At 38.6% G+C, this 23,473-nt stretch overlaps 4 protein-coding genes across 6 annotated transcripts; 3 read left to right on the top strand and 1 right to left on the bottom strand.

Annotated features, from left to right (window-relative positions):
- Positions 1-212: 212 nt before the first annotated feature.
- LOC140783270 (subtilisin-like protease 4) lies at positions 213-4,014 on the top strand. The gene is made up of 3 exons (XM_073130089.1): positions 213-1,140; positions 1,487-1,993; positions 3,058-4,014. The coding sequence occupies exons 1-3, from the start codon at positions 222-224 to the stop codon at positions 3,897-3,899; spliced, it is 2,268 nt and encodes a 755-aa protein (XP_072986190.1). The 5' UTR covers positions 213-221; the 3' UTR covers positions 3,900-4,014.
- Positions 4,015-8,108: 4,094 nt separating this feature from the next.
- Positions 8,109-9,486, top strand: LOC140783282 (phosphoenolpyruvate carboxylase kinase 2-like). The gene is made up of 2 exons (XM_073130108.1): positions 8,109-8,981; positions 9,096-9,486. Exons 1-2 carry the CDS (start codon positions 8,189-8,191, stop codon positions 9,149-9,151), a joined length of 849 nt encoding a protein of 282 aa, XP_072986209.1. The 5' UTR covers positions 8,109-8,188; the 3' UTR covers positions 9,152-9,486.
- A 5,888-nt stretch (positions 9,487-15,374) lies between these two features.
- LOC140785043 (uncharacterized) lies at positions 15,375-23,194 on the bottom strand. 3 transcript variants are annotated; one of them, XM_073132739.1, is made up of 4 exons: positions 21,792-23,194; positions 17,765-19,189; positions 17,219-17,418; positions 15,375-15,921 (listed from the first exon to the last, which is right to left on the bottom strand). In XM_073132739.1, exon 1 carries the CDS (start codon positions 23,061-23,063, stop codon positions 21,843-21,845), a length of 1,221 nt encoding a protein of 406 aa, XP_072988840.1. In that variant the 5' UTR covers positions 23,064-23,194; the 3' UTR covers positions 15,375-15,921; positions 17,219-17,418; positions 17,765-19,189; positions 21,792-21,842. The 3 variants fall into 3 exon arrangements, with proteins under 3 accessions (XP_072988840.1, XP_072988839.1, XP_072988841.1); XM_073132738.1 differs by lacking the exons at positions 15,375-15,921; positions 17,219-17,418; positions 17,765-19,189 and adding an exon at positions 19,886-20,149; XM_073132740.1 differs by lacking the exons at positions 15,375-15,921; positions 17,219-17,418; positions 17,765-19,189 and adding an exon at positions 19,886-20,200.
- LOC140784014 (protein SMALL AUXIN UP-REGULATED RNA 12) lies at positions 15,489-15,866 on the top strand. Its single transcript, XM_073131192.1, has one exon. It carries the CDS (start codon positions 15,489-15,491, stop codon positions 15,864-15,866), a length of 378 nt encoding a protein of 125 aa, XP_072987293.1.
- Positions 23,195-23,473: the final 279 nt, after the last annotated feature.

Here is a 23,473-nt window from a genome sequence, read left to right on the forward strand (position 1 = left end):
ACTTCAATTATTTCTCCATGGGCTTCGGGCAAACAAAAGGTTTTCCACGTTGCGGAAAGAATTCAGCTCATCGGTTGCGGAAAGAATCAGCTCATCGGTTGCGGACAAGAAGTATCCAATGACATTGTTGATATAATGCCAATTATATTGAATGATGCATGATAGAAGCTCTCTCACTATAAATTACAGCAGGAGATGTAGTGTTCTTTCACACACTCACCATGAAGATCAACCTAAACCTAACCATTTCCCTCCTAGTATTCCTACTCCTTACTTCAAAAGCCCTACTCCCCACTCACAGCCAGCTTCTCCCCATAATTGGAAACAATATTGCCACCGACCTCCAGGTGTACATTGTCCATGTCGACGATCCTGAGAACCGAGCCGACCTCCTCGGCGACGAAGATCGTAGGAAGTGGCACCGAACCTTCCTGCCAAATGCCACTCTCGACTCCGGCAAACCCCGCCTTATCTACTCCTATCGCCACGCGATAGGCGGCTTCGCGGCTTGGCTAACCGGCGCAGAAGCACAAGCACTCAACTCCACCGAGGGCGTCCTCCTCGTTGTCCGCAGCGGCTTCTCCTACGGCCAGACGACGTACACCCCGGAGTTCTTGGGCCTGAACCAACGGAACAGTATGTGGTACGACACCAACCAAGGCGAAGGCATGATCATCGGCGTCGTCGACAGCGGCATCATCCCCACCCACCCTTCCTTCCGCGACGACGGCCTGCCGCCCCGGCCGCCAAAATGGCGCGGCAGATGTGACTTCAATCCGCGGTTGTGCTCCGGCAACAAGCTAATCGGTGCGACGGCGTTCTATTACAATACAAAGCCCTCGCCCCTCGACGACCATGGCCACGGAACGCACACGGCCAGCACCGCGGCGGGTGCCTTCGTCGACAATGCGGAAGTGCTCGGTAACGCGGTCGGGACCGCCTCCGGCACAGCGCCGCGAGCACACGTGGCGGCATACAAAGTCTTGTACGACAACCGAGGCTCCGATGCCGATATATTAGCCGGCATCGACCAGGCGATCATCGACGGCGTCGACGTCCTCTCAATGTCGTTGGGGGGAAAACCCGAGCCTCTGTACTTCGCCGAGACGGCAATCGCCTCTTTTGCGGCCATCAAGAAAGGTACTGCATGGAGTCCACCATGCGAGGGCTTTCCTCCTCAGAACCTCCTATTAAAGATTTTAGCAAGAGTGCTAGAGTATTAACGAAATTAAGAACAACTATTACCTAATAAATATGAACATATTAGGAGATTGATAAGAAAAGAGATTAAGACAAGAAGAATGATCCCCTTTTTGATAATTCTCCTATAATTATAGCATATATACTATTAACCATGGAAAAGGAGAGCACGGCTTGATCGCTGCCTCACCAAATATTTGACCTAGATCAAAAGTTGGATTGGCAGCAAATTCATGTCAGTGAATTAACAATTAGAATAATAAAAAGTTTCCAATATTTCCAACAGGTATCTTCCCCTCCATCTGCGCAATGAACGACGGCCCAACAAGGAGCACAGTCGTTAATGACTTCCCATGGGGGTTAACAGTCGGAGCGAGCACACACGACAGAAGGATTTCTGCGACCATCAGACTCGGTAACGGTATGGAATTCTACGGCGAGTCTGCTTACCAGCCAGCTAACTACATTCCCGGGGAACTCCCGCTCGTCTACCCAGGAGGGTACCAAAACGATCGCGCAATGAAATGCCTTGAGGACTCTCTGAATGGGTTTGATGTGAGGGGGAAAATAGTCCTCTGCGTTGTAGGGGAAATCGACAACTCCAAGAAGGGGGAAGTTGTAAGAGATGCAGGTGGTGCCGCCATGATCGTGATGAACGACCAGTCGTGGGGGTTTACCACCTTTGCTGATGCGCATGTTATCCCCACAGTGCACGTTAGCTTCCTCGATGCCCAAAAGATATTGTACCATCTTCAGTCCACCCCATGGGCCACTGGCCAGATTATATTTCAAGGTACGTTTATGTTCACAACATCGTCAAATTTGATGCTTTCTCGTCATAGTAATTCTAAGGAAACTCTAAGCAACCGAAATTTGCACAAATTTTCAATTCATACCCTGTGTTCTCAAACAATCTGCAAATCACTCACACTGAAATGAGATAAAAAGAAAAAATCCTATCGTGTGTTTTTTTGAGTATATGTCGCGTGGTGCTAGGTTAAAGATAAATTTTTTTAGAGAAAATCCGTGAGCATAAGTTCATTCTTACAATAAAGATGGCTTAATATATCGTATGAGCGGAGAAATAGAGTGACGAAATTTTTAACACAAGTCATATACTTAGTTATAATAATGAACAACACCATATAAAAAATCGGATAAAAAGCCTAAGGGTAGACAAATATAACACAAAGCACAACTCTAAAATATTTACAGAGAATAGAGTATGTAACATTGTCCGGGATGGAGGGTGAGCTCGAAGGAGAAAGGCCCGAGGTAGCAATGGTGAAGCTTGAAATCATCAATGGAGTGGCGGCAAAACTCGGATTTAGCAGCGGTAAGCCACGAATTCAATGAACGAGGGCAGAGGGTGAACAGTGACAAGAAAGGAAGAGAGGTGAAAAGGAGAGAGAGAAAGTGGAAAGAGAGATAGAGCTAAGAGAAGAAAAATATAAACTTCCTAAAAGAGGGGAAAGATCTCCCCACTCCACTTAACCATTAGGCTAGTGGAGAGGAGAGGAGGCAAAGCCACCAGTAGCAGTGGCAAAAAATCCCTCAAACAAGAGAGAGGAGAAGAAGCCGAAACCCTATCAGAGCTTCCTGCTAGGGTCGGCACGGAAACACCTCAGTTGAGAGTTGTCCAAAAGACAATGGTAACTAAAACACCAACAAAAAATACCAGAATATTGATTTGGCCATGCACTCTATATCTAACCCACGGTGATCCTTACTCAATTTATTGGAACAATGGCAAATAGGAAACACGTAGGGGTTAAACCTTTTATAGTATATGAGCAACTAATTAACCCTAATTTTCTTTCATTGCAACGTACCAAACTTTTTTCCCTAAATTTGAAGGTACAACGTTTGGTCACCGTCCGGTGCCTTCCGTCGCTTTCTTCTCTGGCCGAGGTCCGAGTTCTTACAACGGTGGCATAATTAAGCCGGACATACTTGGGCCGGGAGTGAACATATTAGCAGCATGGCCGTACGAGGTCGGCCCGAACCCAACCGGTGTGAAGACGTCAACATTCAACTTCCAGAGCGGCACGTCGATGGCGACGCCACATCTCTCGGGCATCGCTGCGATGCTCAAGAAAAACCACCCTACCTGGTCGCCGGCGGCAATAAAGTCGGCTATCATGACGACTGCATACATGGTAGATTTTAATGGTAATGACATAACCGACGAAGCGGACTACACGTCGGCGAGCTTCACCGCCATGGGGGCCGGGCATGTGAACCCAGCCGGAGCTAACAATCCAGGTCTAGTATACGACCTTCAGCCTGATGACTACATTCCTTACCTTTGCGGCTTGGGTTACTCGGATAACCAAGTTATGGTTATCACTAGAACAAGAGTACAGTGTTCGCTGGTACAAAAGATTAGCGCAGAACAACTGAATTATCCATCGATTGCTTTCTCGTTTAGAAATAGTTGGAAAAAGAATGTGAGACGAACTGTGACAAATGTAGGGGAGGCTAATGAGATTTACTCAGTGAAGATTGTGCAGCCTAACGGGGTCAAAGTGGTAGTATCACCGAACAAGCTCCAGTTCTCAAGGCTTGGACAAAAGCTAAGCTTTAATATGGAGTTTAGCGTTGTTAGCCAGCAACCGGCGTACCAAGTTGCGGAGGGAATCATCTCATGGGTTTCAGGCAAGCACGTTGTCGCTAGTCCTATTTCTGTGACATTTTAGTTATTTGCATAGTGGGCCCTTTCCTATGTGAAGGTATATATTATCATGAAGTTATCATGATCGATATGTAAAAAGTATTATTAATGAATAAATGGGGTCCAATGTTGAGGAATAAGATGAGGGTTCTTGCATAATTATCCGTTTTCATGTTTGCAAGTAGTGTGAGTAAAAGGGTCGTTTTAGCCTTTTTTTTTTTCTTCTTTTTAGGAGAGGGGGGGTTGTTTGGTCTGATATATTTGTAGACACTACATTTTGATTCAAAATATATCGAATCTCCTATGATACGGTCTCTAAGTAACAAGATAGTTTCATATGCAGTATCTTTAACATGCGTTCACAACCTTCTGTTAGAATGAAAAGGGATGGATTGGGCAACTTTCTTATGGAATTGTGCAATTTGAACCTGGCAAGAAGATAAAGAAGATAAAAGAGAGGGTGGGATACTTCTTTTAGTTTTTAATTTTTAAATTGGAATTTCTTTTAAGGAAGGGGAGCAGTTTTTTTGGAATAATTTTATTTTTACCTTATGAACTATCTCTATTTTTAACAATGAGTTCTTAAATTTTTTTTTTTGGGTACATATAACCTTCTAAAGAAAGTGGTCAAGTGAAACATTTCTTAGTTCAGAAAATTATTATATACTAAAAGAAATTTAAGAGATTATTATGAAAAATAATAATAGTTCCAAATTAATCGTTTTAACCAATAAATTTCTCCACAATAATTATTTAGCATTGGAGTCAATATTAGATAACACCAGGACATTTGAAAGAGATTAATATAAATAAATTAAAAGTTTGTACCCCAAACACTAGCTAATAGGTAAAAAAATAAATTCCACGACCCAATTCTATGTTTAAAAATTAGAAAAAAAAATACAAGATCACGACGAACACGTCTCTTTAGTTTGCAATCAGATTTCCATGAACTTTGACAATATTTTTGTACTTTCTCACACGATAGTAATTAGCTTCTCTTTTCTTCCTCTATTATGCCTATAGAAAATTCCACGAAGGAGAAGAAGGAAATATCTACTTGTTTTCTGCAATATATATATATATATTATATTTCTTTCATTTGACTCTAATAGTCAACTTGACCACTTAAATCTAGACCACAAGAAGACGCTCGGACAGGGGAAGCCTTGAATGTGATTCCTCTTTGATGGACTGATACGTTGGAACTTCTCCTCAAAGTTTGAACGTAATATATTAATCTGTTTTAGAATATTCCATGATAAGGGTGACTCTGTTATTCTGAACAAAACGAGGGGTAGGCATGATAGCCAAATTTGAAATACCGGCCCGAAAGTTTCTCGGTTGCGGTCGTACGGCAAGGCAAACCCAAAATTGTATTTGTTGGTATAAAAAAGTGATAGGCGAAAATTCCACCACAATTATCTTGATCAGTTCATAATAAACGTTGCTATTTTCACAATATTAAAGCACCAATTCTTGGAGATATTATTACTCTAATCCTGTTGTCATTCCTCACCTCGGCCGTGTGAGGACCTGGAGACGTGGGACATCAACTACCTTGCCAACACGTAACAATGGCTAGAACAATATGGGTTGGATAGTTAGACTAATCTTTTATCGAGAGATGGGTTATGATAAATTCAAACCGTGTGTATATAAATAACATTATGAGGTGAAATTTTCCTAAATATAAATTATAAGCTTATTATTAGAGAGATTAAATTCGATCGTGAGTTATGATCTTTGTTATAAATTTGACAATTGAGCTATAATGGTTGACCTTTTATAGAGAATATTATGGGTACTTAACGTTTGATTTGATCATAGTTGAGTAGCGTGATACCAGGGAGGCGTAGAATTGACAACACATGGAAATGTTACAAGGATAGAAAGGATAGAAAATAAACTAAGGGTCAACTTGAGAAGTTATACTTTGGGGGAGAACTCACGGTTCATGATCTCAGATGTAAGACTAGTAAAATTCAACAATTGAGTTGCAATAGTCAACTTTTTACATAAAATATATTGGCCGGAAAAATTGGATTTTAACAGTCATAAAATTAGATTAAAATAAATAAAAATAAATAAATAAACTTACATATCATAGAATATAGTATTTTATATAATTGAGTTTAGTATTAAATACTTTTTCATTAAGACTATTTTATCATCCATTAATTGCCTTTGGAATAGTGAATACTAATCTCCCAGAATATAATAATTATATTGCATACAAAAGGAAGCTGTTATTCGAATACCGTATCGAACCAAAACAATATAATACTCTTTCAAATGTAAAAATAGAAGACTCAGAAAACGCATGAATGGATCAGTAATTAATTAATGCAGATTGTATCTCTATTTAAAAAAAATTAAACAACCATGATGAAGAGATGCAAAAAATTCAATTGGATTAGAATGAAATGTATTTGAATGGACGCACCACTATGGGAAAAATACTTTTGGACTTTACTCACGCGCACGAACCGAACTATGAAACTCACGAAAAATGTGACACTTACATACCTTATTAATTGATATTTATTAAATAATCAATATGATATTAAATTTAATTTTTTTTATTTTTTATTATCATGATACTCATTTTAAAGTCAATTTTTATTCACTTTTCTTCATAAATTTAAATAGATAAATATATAATATTAAAATATTTTGAGCTCTTTTAATTTCACTATCGTTAATCTATTAGGAATAATATATGAACCTCTAGCTCAAAATTTATATAATATTCATTCTCAAAATATATGATATTTCCAATAGAATATTACAAGAGTCCAAGAATTATTCTTTTCTAATTTTCTTCGATATACATTTGATTTGATATGATTTGATTAAGGATGGCTAATTTTTCTCGACAAAGTGGCGTGGTAAAGGGGCAGTGCGGAAGCGATAACGCATGTGCAAATGTCACCGGGATACATGACATCAAACAGACCCACAGTCAACTTGAGAAAGTCCCAAGGCTACGTTTAAAATCCATTAACTCCAACATTTGAGTGCCCACAAATTAGAAGAATTCTCCCAAGGTATTAGACTTCCAAAGTGATCCAATTACTTCAAATGTACACCATTGACATGATGTCATATATGCCACGACTATCAACACTCTAGTTAGTTGGTCCACTAATATTTCACATACGCAACCTCGCTTACACTGCTACGTATCTAATTTCATATTAGCATACAAATGATATGAACAACGTTGTCTACTTTCCCAACAAAACTTAAGGAAGTGGTGAAAGAGATAGATCTTGCCAATGACTTATTCCTCTCAGAGAATTTTTTTTTAAATAATTAGAAAAATAAGAGAGAGAGAGAGAGAGAGAGAGAGAGAGACATATAATCTAAACTTAGAATAAACCGTTGGCACCACCCGACCGATACCCATGATTTATGCCACTATCGTATTTAAAGGCAACGAAGAATTATATTTATATTAGAACCACAAAATTTTTATATAATTTTCTAACTAGTCCCACATGACAACACTAAAGGGCTTAAATAATCTAATTTACTGAAAATAATAAGTTAAGAAAAGTAGTTAATAAGTTTATAGTAATATTTCTAGAAGCCCCCCATGTTAAGCCTGACAGAAAGCGTTGTTTGCATTTGAAATCATTTATGAGTGTCGTGTTAATTAACCAAGTCGTAGGTTAAAATTATAAAAACTTCTACATAACATGCTTTAAATACAATAATCTATTATAATGGCAGTTTCTAGTTTTGGCCTTTACCAGGGGCAAATGTTGGAGCTCCCGGGGCGATAATAACTTATCAGCTACTGACGATAACTTATACAAAATCTCGTTTCTTTCCGTTATTTCTACCTCGTCAAAAAAAGCGCTACCAGCAACCAAAGCCCATACCTATCACATGGCCTTGTCTCCTACACGCGGTGCCATTCTAGTGGCTATTAAAAAGCGAGATGTCGACGTGTCCGTGATCTATTCGTTACTTTTCTTTCGTACTACACCCCGTCCGGAATGGTCCCTAGTCCCCCCACTATGCTATCGTAACGGCCGAAACTTTGCCCGAAAGGCCGTTACTACCATATCGGATCCTGTCAAACCAACGTCCAAGATCCGCAAGTGCGAAAAAGATAAAGAATAAAGTAGAAGAAAGCTTCGGACTAACCTCGAAGGTCAGCCGTTGGATGGAAATATCGACTGCATCTGGCCGTCCAGGTGTAAAGGAATATCCCTTGGATGGAACTCCGAATTCCTTTGCTATAAAGAGAGAGGTGGAGAAGACTCTAGAGTCCAGAGTCTCAGAGAGAGCAAGGCCTAGCAAATGAGCGAAGAATTGAAGCGAGATTACGAGATCGGACCGGAGATTGGGCGCGGCCGGTTCGGAGTGGTCTACCGGTGCACCTCCCGGTCCACCGGTGAGGCGTTCGCTCTGAAATCTGTCGATAAATCGCGTCTCGCGGACGCCGTCGACCGCGATGGAGCGGCCTTGGAGGCCAAGGTGACGCAACTTGCGGCCGCCGGAAACCCTAACGTGATCCAGATCCACGACGCCTACGAGGACGCCGACTGGATCCATCTGGTCATGGAGCTCTGCTCCGGCCTAGATCTCTTCGAGTGGATCCGGATCCGCCACGGCTCGCCGGCCTCGGAGCCGGAGGCGGCGGCAGTGATGGCCCCTCTGATGCAAGCCCTAGCCGCGTGCCACCGGCGCGGGGTCGCCCACCGCGACGTGAAGCCGGACAACGTCATGTTCGACGGCACCGGCGGCGTCCGGCTCACCGATTTCGGCTCGGCGGCGTTCTTCGGCGCCGGGCGGCGCATGGTAGGGCTGGTCGGCACCCCGTACTACGTTGCGCCCGAGGTGGTTAGGGGGGACGAGTACGGGGAGAAGGTGGACGTGTGGAGCGCCGGGGTGGTGATGTACGTGATGCTCGCCGGAGGGGCTCCCCCGTTCTACGGGGAAACAGCAGGGGATATCTTTACGGCCGTCTTGCGCGGGAACCTTAGGTTTCCGACGAGGATCTTCTCAGGAATCTCGCCTGCGGCGAAGGATCTGATGCGGAGGATGATGTGCAAGGACGTCTCCAGAAGGTTCTCGGCAGAGCAAGTCCTAGGTAAATAACAGAGATTAACTTGTTCTCCTTCTCCAATTAGGGTTTTAATCTCGTAGATTTATGATTCGGCTTCTAATTAGGGATCTTATTTTTTTTGTAATTACTTTTAAACAGCCCATCCGTGGATGAGGAGCGGAGGGAAAGTGAGGCCAGCGGAGGAGCTGACCTGAGAAAAAAAAAGGCCAGAGGAGGATAAGAGATCGTATAAAGTGCGCATATATGGCGTATAAAACAGTACATATACTAGTTTTGGGTTTTATCCGGCACCACTTGTGAATATGCGAAGGTTCTGGAAGACGAGAGCTCCCCTGGAGGGGCGATCAGAGAGAGAGAGAGAGAGAGAGAGAGAGAGGAGCTTTAATTTTGTGTTAATCTCTGATGCAATGTATGAGAGTGAATGGGAGCTTTGTGCTGCCTTCTTTTAGATGTCCAGTTGTCTGTTGTCTGTACAAAGGAGGAGGAAAACTAGATGTATGATATGGAATAATTTTGGCATGGCTTTTAAGTTTCGGCATTCTTTTCGTGGCCTTTTTGGTTTGATTTGATTTGATTTGATTTGATCTGGGAGTATCTATCTCTCATGGGTCCGGTTATCACCAAGGGTAGGATATAGCATTTAAGCATATCCTGGGGTTTATTCGTTGCTTAGTTTTGCCGTACCACATGGGGTGAGGGGTTGCCTATAATTTGTTTGCTTGGCTTCCAAGGAAGAGAGAGAGAGAGATAAGCAAAGAAAGGCTGTTGTTCTGGGTTTGACGGTCTTCAGTAGTACGGTGCCCTCTTGCTTGGATTCCTCTGATAGGTCTTATTATATATTCTCCTCTCTTTATTCTACCTCCATCTGGCACTTATCACTTTCGGATCTATATGAGGTTGGAATCCGAGTAAGATGACCTACCTGTCGTTCGTTGCAGCATTCTCATCGCTTTCTTTTGATATATTCTTTAAATTTACCACTACCTATGATAACAATTTAAATTTGCCTTCGAGGTAAGTGTGGTTAATCACCGCCTCCTTAAAAAAAATTAGAGATGGTAAAGAGTATCAGCTACTAAATATCCCGGGTCTGCTGAGCGAAACAAAGCACCACCGAGTTAGATTCTAGAATGATGCCGAGAGATCCATCTCAAGCTTATCAAATAGCCACTCTTACTATAAAAATTTAGGAGATCAATAATATCATTAAGACTATCTCACTATTAGTTACGAAGAGAATATCGAAAGATCTTCTAATAATCAGACCGACCGGTTGAAAAGGTTATAGAATCTCTCTATAATATTTCTCATCATATTTCTTATCATTTAAATATTTCTCTATAATTTAACCTATTCAATATATAATCATTGCACTAGATATAAAAAATAATATTATAAAAATATAGGAAAGGTACAGTCCATCTATACAACATTAGCAAAGAATTGTAGCTTCCCTCAAACTTAGAAAAAAGAAGAAGAAAATTGACGTGAGACTTTTTCGAACCAAATGTTCTATTTTTTTTTTTTGTCCTTTTAAATGGGATGTGAAAAGAGACAGTGAACTCTTGCAGGAGTCAAATGCCTGCCCAGTAGATGAAAAGATCAGTTATGAGGGGTTTAGATTTGGGTCAATATTTCCAAGGTTTAATGGATCTAACTCATATCTTATATTAAATCCTAAGACTCTATTACTACAATATCAAATATTAAAGGACCCAAAGTATGGGCGTCCAATAAACTATGTATTTAATTTTATTGAGGAATAGTAGCTACTCTATCTGTTATCAAAATCTCACGGAATCCTCCTCTCCTTCCGCAACATTTATTTATATATTTATATTTATATATAGAGAGAGAGAGAGAGTGTGTGTGTGTGTGTGTTAAGAGTCAAGAGCTTGTCTGGTTGTATTTAGTCAACGGAGATTTAATGGTGTTTCTCATGGAAGTGGTGGAGTTCCAGTAAACATCCAACCGAGAACATGCACACATGCTTGTAGGCCCACACGCAACTCTCAACAGAGTCTAAGTCGATATTGTTTTTCCCCATAGATAGTGACCCAAATTAAGTACTTCAAAGACAATATTGCTTCCTGAGGGTCATTACAGGAATTATCAAAAGGAACTGACAATAATGTTTGTGGAATTGTGGAGTGTGAGTTGGAGGATAATTACACTTAGATTCCTAAATTATTATAATTCTTTTATCTTTTCTAATCTTTTTTTTTTCTTCAATATATAGAATATCTGAATTATTGAAAATATTTCGCCTTTTCTTAAATTATAAATGGGAAAAAAAAAATTAAAATAGGTGATAACTGATGGATAGAAAAAATAAATAAAAAGAATGTTTAAGATATAATTAACAATCTAGGAGATGTATATATATATATATATATATCAAGTGGAGAACTGGATGCAGTTTTTATATTCTAACTTTTGAGAATATTTTGATAGCTAAGCCTAAGTAAATAATTGTGTCTGGAGTTTGGTTGTTATCTGACATATGTTTAGAGCACAAACTTCGAGATTAAATCTTAGCAAAATTAAGTTTTATTAATCCAGAAGCATAAATATCGTTCTAGAAGAAGCTAGTGGAGAACCCCTCTATCTCTCTCTCTCTCTCTCTCTCTCTCTCCCTCTTTTTTAAAGAAAAGTAGATAGAAATGAAGAATAATAAAACTGTTTGTAGCATCTACCTACCCAACTCTTAACACTTTAATATTGAACTCTGAATGTACCTTCGAGACCCACATACTACTTTTATGCCTCCTTCCTAGGACCTTCAATAAAATGTGAATGATCCCTTATGTTAGCCTCCCTTTTTTCTTATAGTTTTTGTCTGTTTTTGTAGAGAATGTAATCGGGTAGCCTGACTGCACTAGAAGTCTAGAACTCCACCCTCATCTCTCTTGTATTTTTTTGGACGATGCCTAGGGCAACCTAGTTGGCCATATTAACAGCTCTTTGTGAATGATATAAAAATGTCACTCTACTTAGTGGCACCAAACAATATTATATCCACATAGCAGGATATTTCAAACTCTTTTTGAAGGATTCATTACAGTTAGTCCTATTAAACTATCATCGTTTATTATATGTACATCTTATTTAAACCTTTTTTTTAACGCATAGTTCTTTTAACTTAATTTTCTTTTAAATTTAGAGAGTCCATATAGTTCTTTTTTTAGTTGAAAAGGTTTATGTAGATGTCTTTTTTAGTTTAGAGATTCTATGTGGATAATTAAAAAAGATCAGTGGGCATAAAAACTGTGATAATTCAGAAAGGCTGTGTAATTATTCTTTTTGTTTAGTTATTTTAATAAGGGTTTATAATCGGTAATAAATATCTGTTAGGATGAAAAAAATAACCCAACATGCCTTTTGAGTGCCTCTTTTATACATTATCTAATCAACTCACTTATATTCCCATCTATTTAATGCATATTTACAATACTTATCTATACCTAACTTTATTTGAGTCTCCACAATTGACCACATTGGTCGGGTCATATTAGCTCGTAGTAGAAATTATGGATTCAATTCCTCTAAAGCATTATAAATGTCTAGTTTAGATCTATCATGACATGCTTTAACCAACATATATATATATATAGTCTCATTATTTTTGAAGAAAAAAAAAAGAAATTTATCTATAGGATTGCTTGTACTTGAGTGAGTACTTAGATTCTCAAAATACGTAATGAGCCAAAAGATTTATTTTGAGTTGTCAAACATCTAAAGAGTGCTCTCTGACAGCCGATGAAACAAAAACCTAATTTTATCCCAAACACCACTTGCCCATAAGCAATCATCTTTACCTGTGAATAACACTAGTGCAATAATCTACTTTTATTTCATGATTAGATTTATTAGGACTATAAGCTCTATGATAACCTCCCTCTATCTGATGCATTTGTCTCATTGACATCATCAAACTATTAAGAAAGACTATAGGGCTCATTCCATATTCCTTTCCTTGACTCAATCTTAGAGCTTCACTTTGGAATTGATGTTAATTAGAACACACATGATCATATGTACTTGGAAAAAAATTTTCCACCAGTTTCTTGGAGGAAATCAGTTTAGAAAATGAAGATGAAGTGAGAGCTTCATTATTTCATACGCTTGTTAATAATTGATAGTAAGTATATGAGATAATTATATTTAGACCCTTCACGGTTGATTATCACTAAGAACTTAACATTCTTTGTTCACACCGAGTCAAGTCGGACTCAAACTCGAAGCCCAACCAATTTTGGTAGGCCAAATCCAACTCGTCTTGGAATATCTTTTTTTTTTGTTCTTCAGGCCCAAGTTTGCCCTATGTAATTTTCAGTTTAATTTAATCTTCTAAATTGTTTTTTTATTTAAAATTTTTTTTAGAGCCCGCTTGTGTTTGGCTCATTTGGTTTGCCAAGTTAAGTCAAGCTCGTTTAGAGATTTCGCTCAACTAGCCAGAGTTAAACTAATAAATTTAAGGAACTAAAGATCTAACCATTAATATCAATCTAACGAGTAGAATATCTATTAACTAGTTATCAATTTTCTACCATTACAATACCTAGTAATCTCAAATCAAATGGCTAGAAAACTATATCGAGTTGAATACAGGAGAGCTAAGCCTCTACTCGTTTATATTTCAAGCTCAAATTTTAGTTCATGCTGAATCATTTATTAAATAAGTGATTCATTTTCAAACAAAATTTCGAGCCAAATACAAATTGTTCGTGGACAACAAGCTAGATTGACCGCCATAAATATATGCAACTCAGAATTTCTAATTTTACAAATGGTTATATATAACCTTTCATAAAATATAGGTTTGTCATTTATCACAAATCCTAGTGGCATAATGGTTTTTTTTTTCGAGGTTCAAAAAATCGAGATCGAAATTAAAATATTATTTTAAAATATAAAAAAACTTCTATTAAAAAAATTGTGATGCAATAAAAATAGAAAAGAAGAAAAGATTAGAAAGAAAATAAGCAAAAAAAATTAAATAAAAGAAAAAAAAACTATGGTGCAGCATAAAAGATGAAGTAAAAAGAAGAAAAAAAAGGAGAAAGTGAAAGAAATGAAAAAAAAACTAAGAGACAAATAAAGATATTAGTTAAAAATTATACACAGAAATGCGTCGAAGTTTGTCTGAGTTTGATTTGTGTCACCGGAGTTCGTCGGACTGCACAAGAAATAATGATTATATGGTAAGAATAATAAAAAAAGGGAAAAAAATAAAAGAGATAAAGAATTCGGATTAGGCCAAAATCGGTGGATCCTGACCGAGATCAGCTGACATGGCAGACGATGGTTTTTTCTATAATAATGATATCAAAAACATAAATGAACAATGTCATAAACCACACGGATCTTCGACTGTCACTTTCTTAATTATTGAACCCTCTCAAATAATAGAGGAGTTTCCGTAATAGGGATAAAGATCCATGATCACCATCTTATCCTATTAAAAGCATCACCTTTTCCAATACGGAAAAACCAATGGGAGTTTATCATTGTTAGTCTCGTAATAGAACGTTACTTCCAGTAATAAAACTCCTTAATAACCAAGTAATAATCTTGATGTTTTGCAACTCAACTACTCCCATTATATTGTGATAAAGATGTTACCAAAGTGTCCCAAACCTCCTTGAGCTCAGATCTCAGAGACATTATCTTTTCTTTCAACTAGAATCTACAAAAAAACCTGTTTATAAAGTCATGCATCACCTAGCACCATACCATCAATGCATAGCTGTAGTACATTCTTAGACTCAAATATTTAACAATCAAGGGAGAAATTTTAGGATTCTGAATTGGCTATTCAAAGAGGAATCAAAACATGGACTGACCAGGCAAGTGTTTGAAGTGCCAAAAGAAACGGAAACCTTAAATTTGGTCAAAAATTACGACGATTGGCTTGAAAGGAGCTGCCTTCAGTAGGGGTGGAATAGATTAAAGGTCTGTCAGAGGTAGGATTGCAATGTTTTTATCCACAATCCATCCATATTGAATGCAGCACCCTATCCAATGAGTGAGTGAGACCCATCACCTCTCTTCCTCTTGGAACCTTATCCTTGCCAGTGCCAAAGATGTGGCATAAAGCCCTTGAGAACTTCGAGGAGCAGTTATGCTAGATTCAGTTTGAGATGCAATCCACTTGAGAGAGAGAGAGAGAGAGAGAGAGAGCTATTGTATCCATATCTAGATAACACAGGAAAACAAATTAGATGTCAATAAAAAAGTATAATATATATTGCTATCATATTAGGTATCAGCATATCAGCATAGATTGAAAAAAGAAATATATATATTTCCTATAAGATGTAGAGCATCTCCCCAGTCCAACTAATAATTGCAATATTTCCCATTAATGCTCCAGGACCAACATGGGTCAGTAGGCTTAATAAATTGACATCTAAATTAATCAATTACATGTCTTTTTATAAATCTCCGCAATAAAGCATCCAACAGTATATAAAGGCATGAATATTCTCATAGGTTTCATACTATTACTATACTTCTCACACCAGAAACATGAAGGTGTTCAAAAGGAGATTCCTCCTGACCCTCCTGAGGAGGTGGAAGAAGATCAGCTATGAGTTGCCAACCTCTATAAGCAGTGATAAGCTGAAGTGGATTCTTCTGAACTGTAAGGAGGAAGAAGAGGAAACCATTCCAGAAGATGTCCCCAAGGGTCATACGGTAGTGTACGTGGGAGAGGAGCGCACGAGGTATGTAATTAAAGTCGCCTTCCTTGAGCATCCGTTGTTCCATGAATTGCTTGATCAAGCTAGGGAGGAGTATGGGTTCAAAGCAGACACTAAACTCTGGATCCCCTGTGATGAGAATAACTTCCTTGGTGTTCTTCATAACGTCGGTTCACAGCAACAGAAATTCTCGTTATGCTCCTAACGCTCAAATCTCTCCAACAATTCACCTAATAAGCATCCGAAGATGAATTGCAGATCTACAAAAGAGGAATATGTTAATACCATGTTATAATCTAGATAAAATGTATTATAGATATTCTAGCATTCTCATGTTTTTCCATAGATATTGATGCAACAATAAAAATCGATAGGTGTATACTGTATGTATATATCCAACTACATATCTTCTTTATCTCCTCATGATGGGAGTTCAGAAAATAATAGTAAAAAAATGAATTAAGTAAATAGGGATTAAGACAAAGTTCTCAAAGAACACTAAAGTAGAGATCCAGAAACAACTATACATTGACAAGAACATGGCTTTTACGGCTTTTCTCAACATAAAAATCTGAGGCAGCGTGTCTCACTAAGTATGAGAATAATAAGAGATATATCTAAAAAAGTTGGGAGACAATATACAAAACAATCCTGGATACATTATTTTTCTATAAACGAAAATGTAATCCTACTTCTTATGATTGTTGAATGCAAAAACTGCATCATGATACTCAAGGTGTTGTGCAATATGATAAGAAGTAGTGGCTGAGATAGCACAGATATCGGCAAGGAATTGTGATAGTATACAGAAAAAAATTGGGGAGAAAAGAAAACCCAGAAATAAGCAGCTAGTGATCTCAGAACCCAGGTATAGCCTCTCAATCAGAAGTTTCGTGAGTATAGGATGCAAAAGAAAACAAAGGCTTGCTTGGCTAATACCATGAATAGAAAGTGTTTTACTTACACAAGCATGTTGCTCCACTGTTCCTCTTATTTAGTACAGGGTTTGGATAAACTATTGAACATGTTTGTAGCCTGCCGCCATTCTTAATGACTTTCATGTACATTTAGAAAGTTTGCAAAAAGCAGAAAGTATTACAACAGTGCAGAAGAAAAAATAAATAAGAAGAAAGTAGGATCTTCTATGAACTTGCCAACTACAGTAGGCGCTAAAAGTAAAGCAACCACATGACAGTTAAAAATTTAAATGGTCAAATAATATCTCGATAAACAGAATGATTAATTGAAACCATGATATGTACAAAATCTGGATGGCAAGCATCTAAATTTAGCAAGGTTTTGAGTACACCAACTGAGACAAATTATAGGACTATAACTAAAAGAAAAAACTAGACCAAGTTAGTAAAATGAAGACTACAAAATATAACTGCAAGAAACAATCACAGATTCAGTCATTCTATTTCAAATAGGTAACACAGATAATTGAGGAAGGCAGACCATATCAATTGTCTATTTTTCACAAGTTAATATGGCTTATCATGGACGCAATCACAAATTCCTAATAAACGACGATTCTATTGAATGGTTCCACTTCACCTCCGGAAAAGAGTCCCCTCACCCTAGTAGAAGATATGCTGTCGAGATAGATTCTCTTCAAGTTGATACGCTTTACAGAGTAATTTTGCAGCATATTCATGTTGGATTTATATTTCCATACAACACCAAGGCACTAGATCATTCCCAAATTCCTTTGACTCCCTTCGTTCCACTTCTGCCCAAGCACTGTTTACTAGATTCTAAAATTGGACAAAAATTTCACACGATCAAAAGGTCAGTGGAAGGAAATAATAACAAGACTTCTGCCATATAAAGGAAAAGGAAAGGGCATAGCCCTCCAATTCTCCAAGTATGGAAAAGGCGTCCACAAAGCTCAACAGAGACAAAATTGCAGTAAGATTAGCATTACCAGTTCAAGGTCAACCAACATCAATGGCAAGGCCTATCACCTAAAGCACTGATTTCATTATCAAATTATGTATTTCTATAACAAATTCTTTTTTCTAGTAAGAGAACAAGCAAGATTCATACCCCAAATGCAACAATACGAAACAAAAAGTATAACAAAAGAGACATCAATAGTACCTCCACGATTAATCGCATTTACAAAGATCCACCCGACCAAACCATCATGCCATCACCGATGCAGTTATCTGAGTCCACTAATACACTTCTCCAAATCCTCCAGTCCAACCTTTTCCCTTCCAATTCCGCATCCTTACGCCTCACCGGAAGGTAGAAAACCAACCAGACTACCATGAAGTAAACCTCCACGAGCGAAGGAGTCGACGGGTGGTTCTCGGCAATCGGATTCTGGGGGGGGTGGGAGGTGAGAACATTTACTCTCGAAGGCTTTGGGGAAGGAGACGATATAAGAGGAGGTCAGACTGGAGGAGAAGTCGGAGTAGGGGAAGAAGTAGTGGTCAGCGGCACCTTCGATGTAATAGGACGAGGAAGAGGAACTGTTGGTGGTGGAGGTGGTAAGATTGTAACCGGAGATGGCGGAGCGGAAGGACAGGAGGAAGAGGGAGGCGACGAAGGAGCGGCGGAGCACGTCGTCGGTCGAACGGAAGTCAAGCGTGGGGTCCGCTATGGGTGGTTGAAACGAACTGGAAAATTCTTTCCTTCGTTCTTATTATTCAAACAAATCCTTCGATGACTGACATGGAGACAGAACCAGAATCTCGTCGGATCTTCTAATGCATTAATTTAATTTAATTTTCTCAAATCTATTGCCCCTTTTTTTTTTTGAGCTTGGTATAGCTTTATAATGGGACGGACTTGCCAGGTTCTGGAACCAGCGAACTATATAAGAGTGAATCTTTTGCTAACTCACAAATGCAAATTGTAAACCTTTTAAAAAATATATTGCTCGAATTGAGAAGATTCTTATTTAATTTAGTAATAAAATTCGTCTTTCTTTTTATTTTATTTTATTTATTTTAAAACGTATCGGAGTTGATCAAGTCCATCACAAATTAGACAATTTTGATATACATTGGTTAATTATATCCAATAAATATTTACATAGGCAAGTTTCTTTAATCGAGTCATGGATCTCTCATGGTGAAACAAGTAACAACGTAGTTATTCTATCAAAAAGTATGTTTCAGCTATTGTTCAACAAGCCCTAGACTACTCAACAAACTTAGCCAAGACCCTAAAACTCAGGTAAGATTCAAATGCAACAGTTTCAGCTATTGAGCTTGTCACTGTATTACTTAGAAGAAATAGCTATTTACAAGCCACTCGAATATTTAGCATGATCAATTGAGCTTGGATCCAACTAGAAAAACTAATCAAATTAAATAACACGATGTAGAAGATCATACATCTTAGTTATTCTCATCCGAAGAGGAGCAAATAAAATGGGCACACTGATCAGTAGGACTAAAGAAATCACAGTTGATACACAAATAGCTAATTGGAAAGGAAATTTACCACCCTTCCTCAATATAACTTGACTGCATTTTCTTCATTTCAAAGTTGAACAGATCATAGCAGCACGCCCTAAATAAAGCCAAATCAGAAATCCGAAAATCTAAGCAACAAGCTTTGCTGGTAAGTAAATCTGATACCAATAGACTTTCAAATTTCAACAGTCTTGCCAATAGAAGTGAGGATTCATAGCACAAAACTTTAAATGAAAACTAAAAGAAGACCCTATTTATAGGATTACGAGAATTTAAACTAGTAATGGGCAGACTACGGAAGTTTTAAAGTAGGGGAAAGCAATAACAAATAAGCTTGAGAATGTGTTGGTTCAGATCAGCAGCAGAAACAAATTATAATTGCCAGGATTCACAATAGAATGTAGGAGATGTTGATATCAGGTTTTCTGTCATCTGTTACTGAAAGTTTAATTTCTATCACTAACTTGTATCATTACACAACTGTCAAGTTTTGCAATTAGCCTTTACCTCAATTTTTGGAGAGATCTCACAAAACATCATACTGTTCCTGAAGAAGGCGTTGAGATGCATCTGCATCCTTCCCTAAGTTCCTTTATATCTATAGACATTTAGGCTTCGTACAAACTACACATATGACTATCATTGAGTAGGGCAATTACCTATACTTGTTAACTACGGAAATCATAAAATGCTGAAACCATTCTCATGGCGTTACTAACAGCAGTGCCATCACTATTGTATGCTGATAAATAAGACTGACTACGCAATTGACACAAAAACGACAGAACAACAATTGCAAAAAATTTGAACAGCTGTTGGATAAATCACCTCTAATTGTGTAACCTTGATCTTAAGGTCGTCAAAGTGATACAGTCTATATGTCAATCTTAAAAACCTCCCACAAATGGAGGACTAAAAGATTATCTCGCTCCTTTGCCATCCATTTGCTCACTAATACATGGGTGTGCTAATTATCAGCAAATAACATGCTCCCAGCATCCGAATCACGTTTTTGACTTCTTCTAACTTCGCTATTGGATCTGAAAACAACGTAATCCTGTAATGGTCATGTGTTAAGTATTTCTTGGTGAGGTCTCGATGGACAGAACTGGAGTAAGAATTTAAACATACTGAGTTAAATCTTGAAGTTATGAATAAGAAATTCGACTAAGTTAGTACAATGAAGATTATAAAAATTATAGCACTCAATATGCTCAGAATAGATTGGAAAAACGTTAATCTAAGGTATGTTCGAATACCAATTGAAAATTTTAGGCTAACTCTTATCTAGGAGATAAGCAGAAACACAAATATAAACAAATAATTAGAAATATAGATTAAAGCAAACACAAACGATTTTATATGAAATACTTCAAATCAATCACTAATAATGTGCAAATACAAGAAGCACTTACAAACTTCTCACTGAATCTCACAGCTATATCTAAAATTATTTTGCTCACTTGAATTCGCGATGAATTGCTTCAAGTGATTGATCTACCAATCTTAGTGGCTCTCGAGATTAGAAATCTTCAATAAATCTCCTCTCTCTAACATTTTTTTATCACCAATAATGCTTAATCATAACTTTTTTGGAGTTCAAAATCTCTTAAATCAGAATTATCCCTCAACTTAGCATTATTTGATTTATGTGTAAAGAAATAGATTGAAAAACTAATTTAAGACTGAACCTATTCAAGTCCGGCTCGAGTATTCGAACATCTTGTAATTTCATGCTCTCTGACAAAAGCGTTTGAATGCCAAAGGGTTCATACAAACAATTGAATGCAAATTGGTCGTTTCAATGCTCATAAGTATTCTTTTCATACTACTCCAACTATCATAACGCCGTTTGAGCATTTCAAAGACAATCTTCATATTGCGTGAAACATTGTAGTCGTCTGAACACCCTCCAATAATCCAAGAGATATCTTTCACTTATTCCAACTCTTGTCAAATGTGTTAAATTATATTCTTACCTTCTACAATCATGCTCGTACAAAATATTTTATACACAAGTTGCCAGTACAAAAGTCTAACATAGATAAATCAGAAATTTTAGTATATCACAATTATATCACTTATTCAAGTTTGCCAAATTAACATGGCTTTTCAGACAGATCCCAAACATAACAAATTATTAATTTATTAATCTATTAACCACTTGCACATTAACTATGCAAAAAGCATGCCGACACTCAAATAGAACACTCACCCTGTCCAGGACCAGTTCCCTTCATGTCAACATACTTTAAGGGGTGGGCCATGCAGAATATGCAGCAGCATTCAACATTTCACAGTGAAAAAGTGTTCATCATGGACTATTATTACCGAAACAAACATGAGAGAGCATTTTTTAGACCCATAGAGAAAAAGAAAGAAATAATTCTCCCATTGTGACCTTCCAATCCTTTAAGTATAAGACATTCCAAACAAAGTTCACAGAGATCCAGAATGATAAAATTACAGTAAAATTAGTTGTACCATCAAGGTTTCAATGCCATTGGCAATGCCTACTATCGAAAATAAGCACTATTTTTGATACAGTAAAGCTTGGTATCTATACATAGAGTCCTTCTTCTCAAGAATTGCACGTGCAAGTTGATCATCCTAACCACAACATTAATGAAGACAACAAGAAAAAAAAGGTGTACTTTACTTTGAAGAAATAGTGTAACAAGAGAAACATCAAATAGTACCTCTACAACTGATTGAATACAGAGAGATCCTCCAAGCCAATACCACTGCTGTCATCTGATTCCATTGATACACTCCTCTAAATCCTCCAGCCCAAACCTCCTCCCTTGCAATCTCACATCTTTACTCCTCGCCACGAAATAGAAAACCAACCAAAGCACCATGAAGTAAACCTCTGCCAGAGAACGAATCAGCCCACCAAACACTCTCCCTCCGACCTTCAGCGCAACCCGCCTCCCCCACCTCTTGCAAATAACCATCTCCAATGCCTTGACAACGACGACTTGTACAGGCATCAGCGATACCAAATACCACCCTTCCTTCACTACGCTCCTTCCTGGCTGCCTCCCATTGCGGCCCATGACCACCACCCACCGCAAAATTGCAAAAATTACCTCCCCCGCTGCATCGAGCACTGCAGACACATATATGAACCCCGGAATTACCTCGGGGAATAGCTTCGAGCTCGCCAGTGATATCAAGGAGGTCAGTAACTTGATTTTGAGGGAGAATTTGAAGAGATCAACCTGATTGTGGAAGTCTGGGGAGAAGAGGAGGGAGAGGGATTGGCTTAAGGTGTCCGTTGAAACCCACCGCAAGTAAACGAGTGCCTTGAGACGACGAATCCCGAGGAGCGCGCCAGAGAAGAAGGCGTTGATGGTGGAGACCGGCTTCCGGAGGTGGGAAGCGGCGACGGCGAAGAAGACTATGCCGAAGGCGGAGGAGAAGACGAGGACGAACCCTATAGTAGCAAGGATGTAGAAGGAGGAGACATGGACCATGATGTAAAGCATCTGCAAGACTTGTTCATCGAAGATTCTAGGATCGAAGGCTCGATCTTGGCCATCGGATTCGGCGGCGTCGGGGTTGATGTAGGAGAAGTAGAAGGGGGCGGAGTGGGAAGCCGGAACACTAATTTTGAAGGGTTTGAGGGAGGAGGAGGGGAAGGATGAGTTATAGGAGGAAGTGGGAGGGGACAAGAAGAAGTAGTCAACGGCGGCGGCGGCGTCTAGTTTTCCGGCGACGGGAAGGTCGAGGAACGGGGGATCGTGGTTGTGACGTTCAGATATAGCGGACGTGGTGGAGGTGATGTTAATGGTGCGGATGCGGTCGGAGATGGCGGCGAGGCCTGGGGCTCCGGCGAGGAGGGCGGAGCGGTAGAGTAAGATGAGGAGGGAGGCGAGGAGGAGGGATGGGAAGCAGGCGAAGAAGGAGATGAAGGAGCGGCGAAGCAAGTCGCCGGTGGAACGCAGCTCAAGGGTCAGCTCCGCCATGGGAGTTTGGTTGGAGTTACTTTGAGCCTAGGGAGATATGCAATGGAAATGGTCTTCGTTCAAATTTTATCGTTTTCTAGTTCCTTGTGGACACAAGTCTTCGTTCTCGTTGACTTGGAAACACGGAAGTGGAAGGCAATCATGGATGAACTCTTCACCGCGCACTTTATATTTATTTTGGATTTTACCAATTTTCTAAATTAAAAATCTTTAGATCCATATTAATTCCACTTTATTAATCACATTTGTAATAAATATAGACAAGAAGGCCTGCTGCTTGTAAATAAGATCAACTTGCTTGCTCCAATCATGTCCACACGAATGAAAAATACGCCGGGCTTTTACAAACAAATATATTATGCATAAAAGGTGCAGATAACTTGCATACGCATAAAAAAAAATTAAAAAAA

The sequence above is a fragment of the Typha latifolia genome, chromosome 3, assembly GCF_019914945.1.
Source record: "Typha latifolia isolate L0001 chromosome 3, TyphaL0001v2, whole genome shotgun sequence".
Lineage (NCBI taxonomy): Eukaryota > Viridiplantae > Streptophyta > Magnoliopsida > Poales > Typhaceae > Typha > Typha latifolia.

Bases quoted from the DNA above. Each gene is read 5' to 3' on its own strand.
- LOC140783270 (XM_073130089.1), top strand. From the start codon at position 222: ATGAAGATCAACCTAAACCTAACCATTTCCCTCCTAGTATTCCTACTC. The intron at 1,141-1,486 runs GTACTGCATGGA...TATTTCCAACAG, and splicing joins TTTTGCGGCCATCAAGAAAG to GTATCTTCCCCTCCATCTGC. The intron at 1,994-3,057 runs GTACGTTTATGT...CTAAATTTGAAG, and splicing joins TGGCCAGATTATATTTCAAG to GTACAACGTTTGGTCACCGT.
- LOC140784014 (XM_073131192.1), top strand. From the start codon at position 15,489: ATGAAGGTGTTCAAAAGGAGATTCCTCCTGACCCTCCTGAGGAGGTGG.
- LOC140783282 (XM_073130108.1), top strand. From the start codon at position 8,189: ATGAGCGAAGAATTGAAGCGAGATTACGAGATCGGACCGGAGATTGGG. The intron at 8,982-9,095 runs GTAAATAACAGA...ACTTTTAAACAG, and splicing joins CTCGGCAGAGCAAGTCCTAG to CCCATCCGTGGATGAGGAGC.
- LOC140785043 (XM_073132739.1), bottom strand. From the start codon at position 23,063: ATGGCGGAGCTGACCCTTGAGCTGCGTTCCACCGGCGACTTGCTTCGC.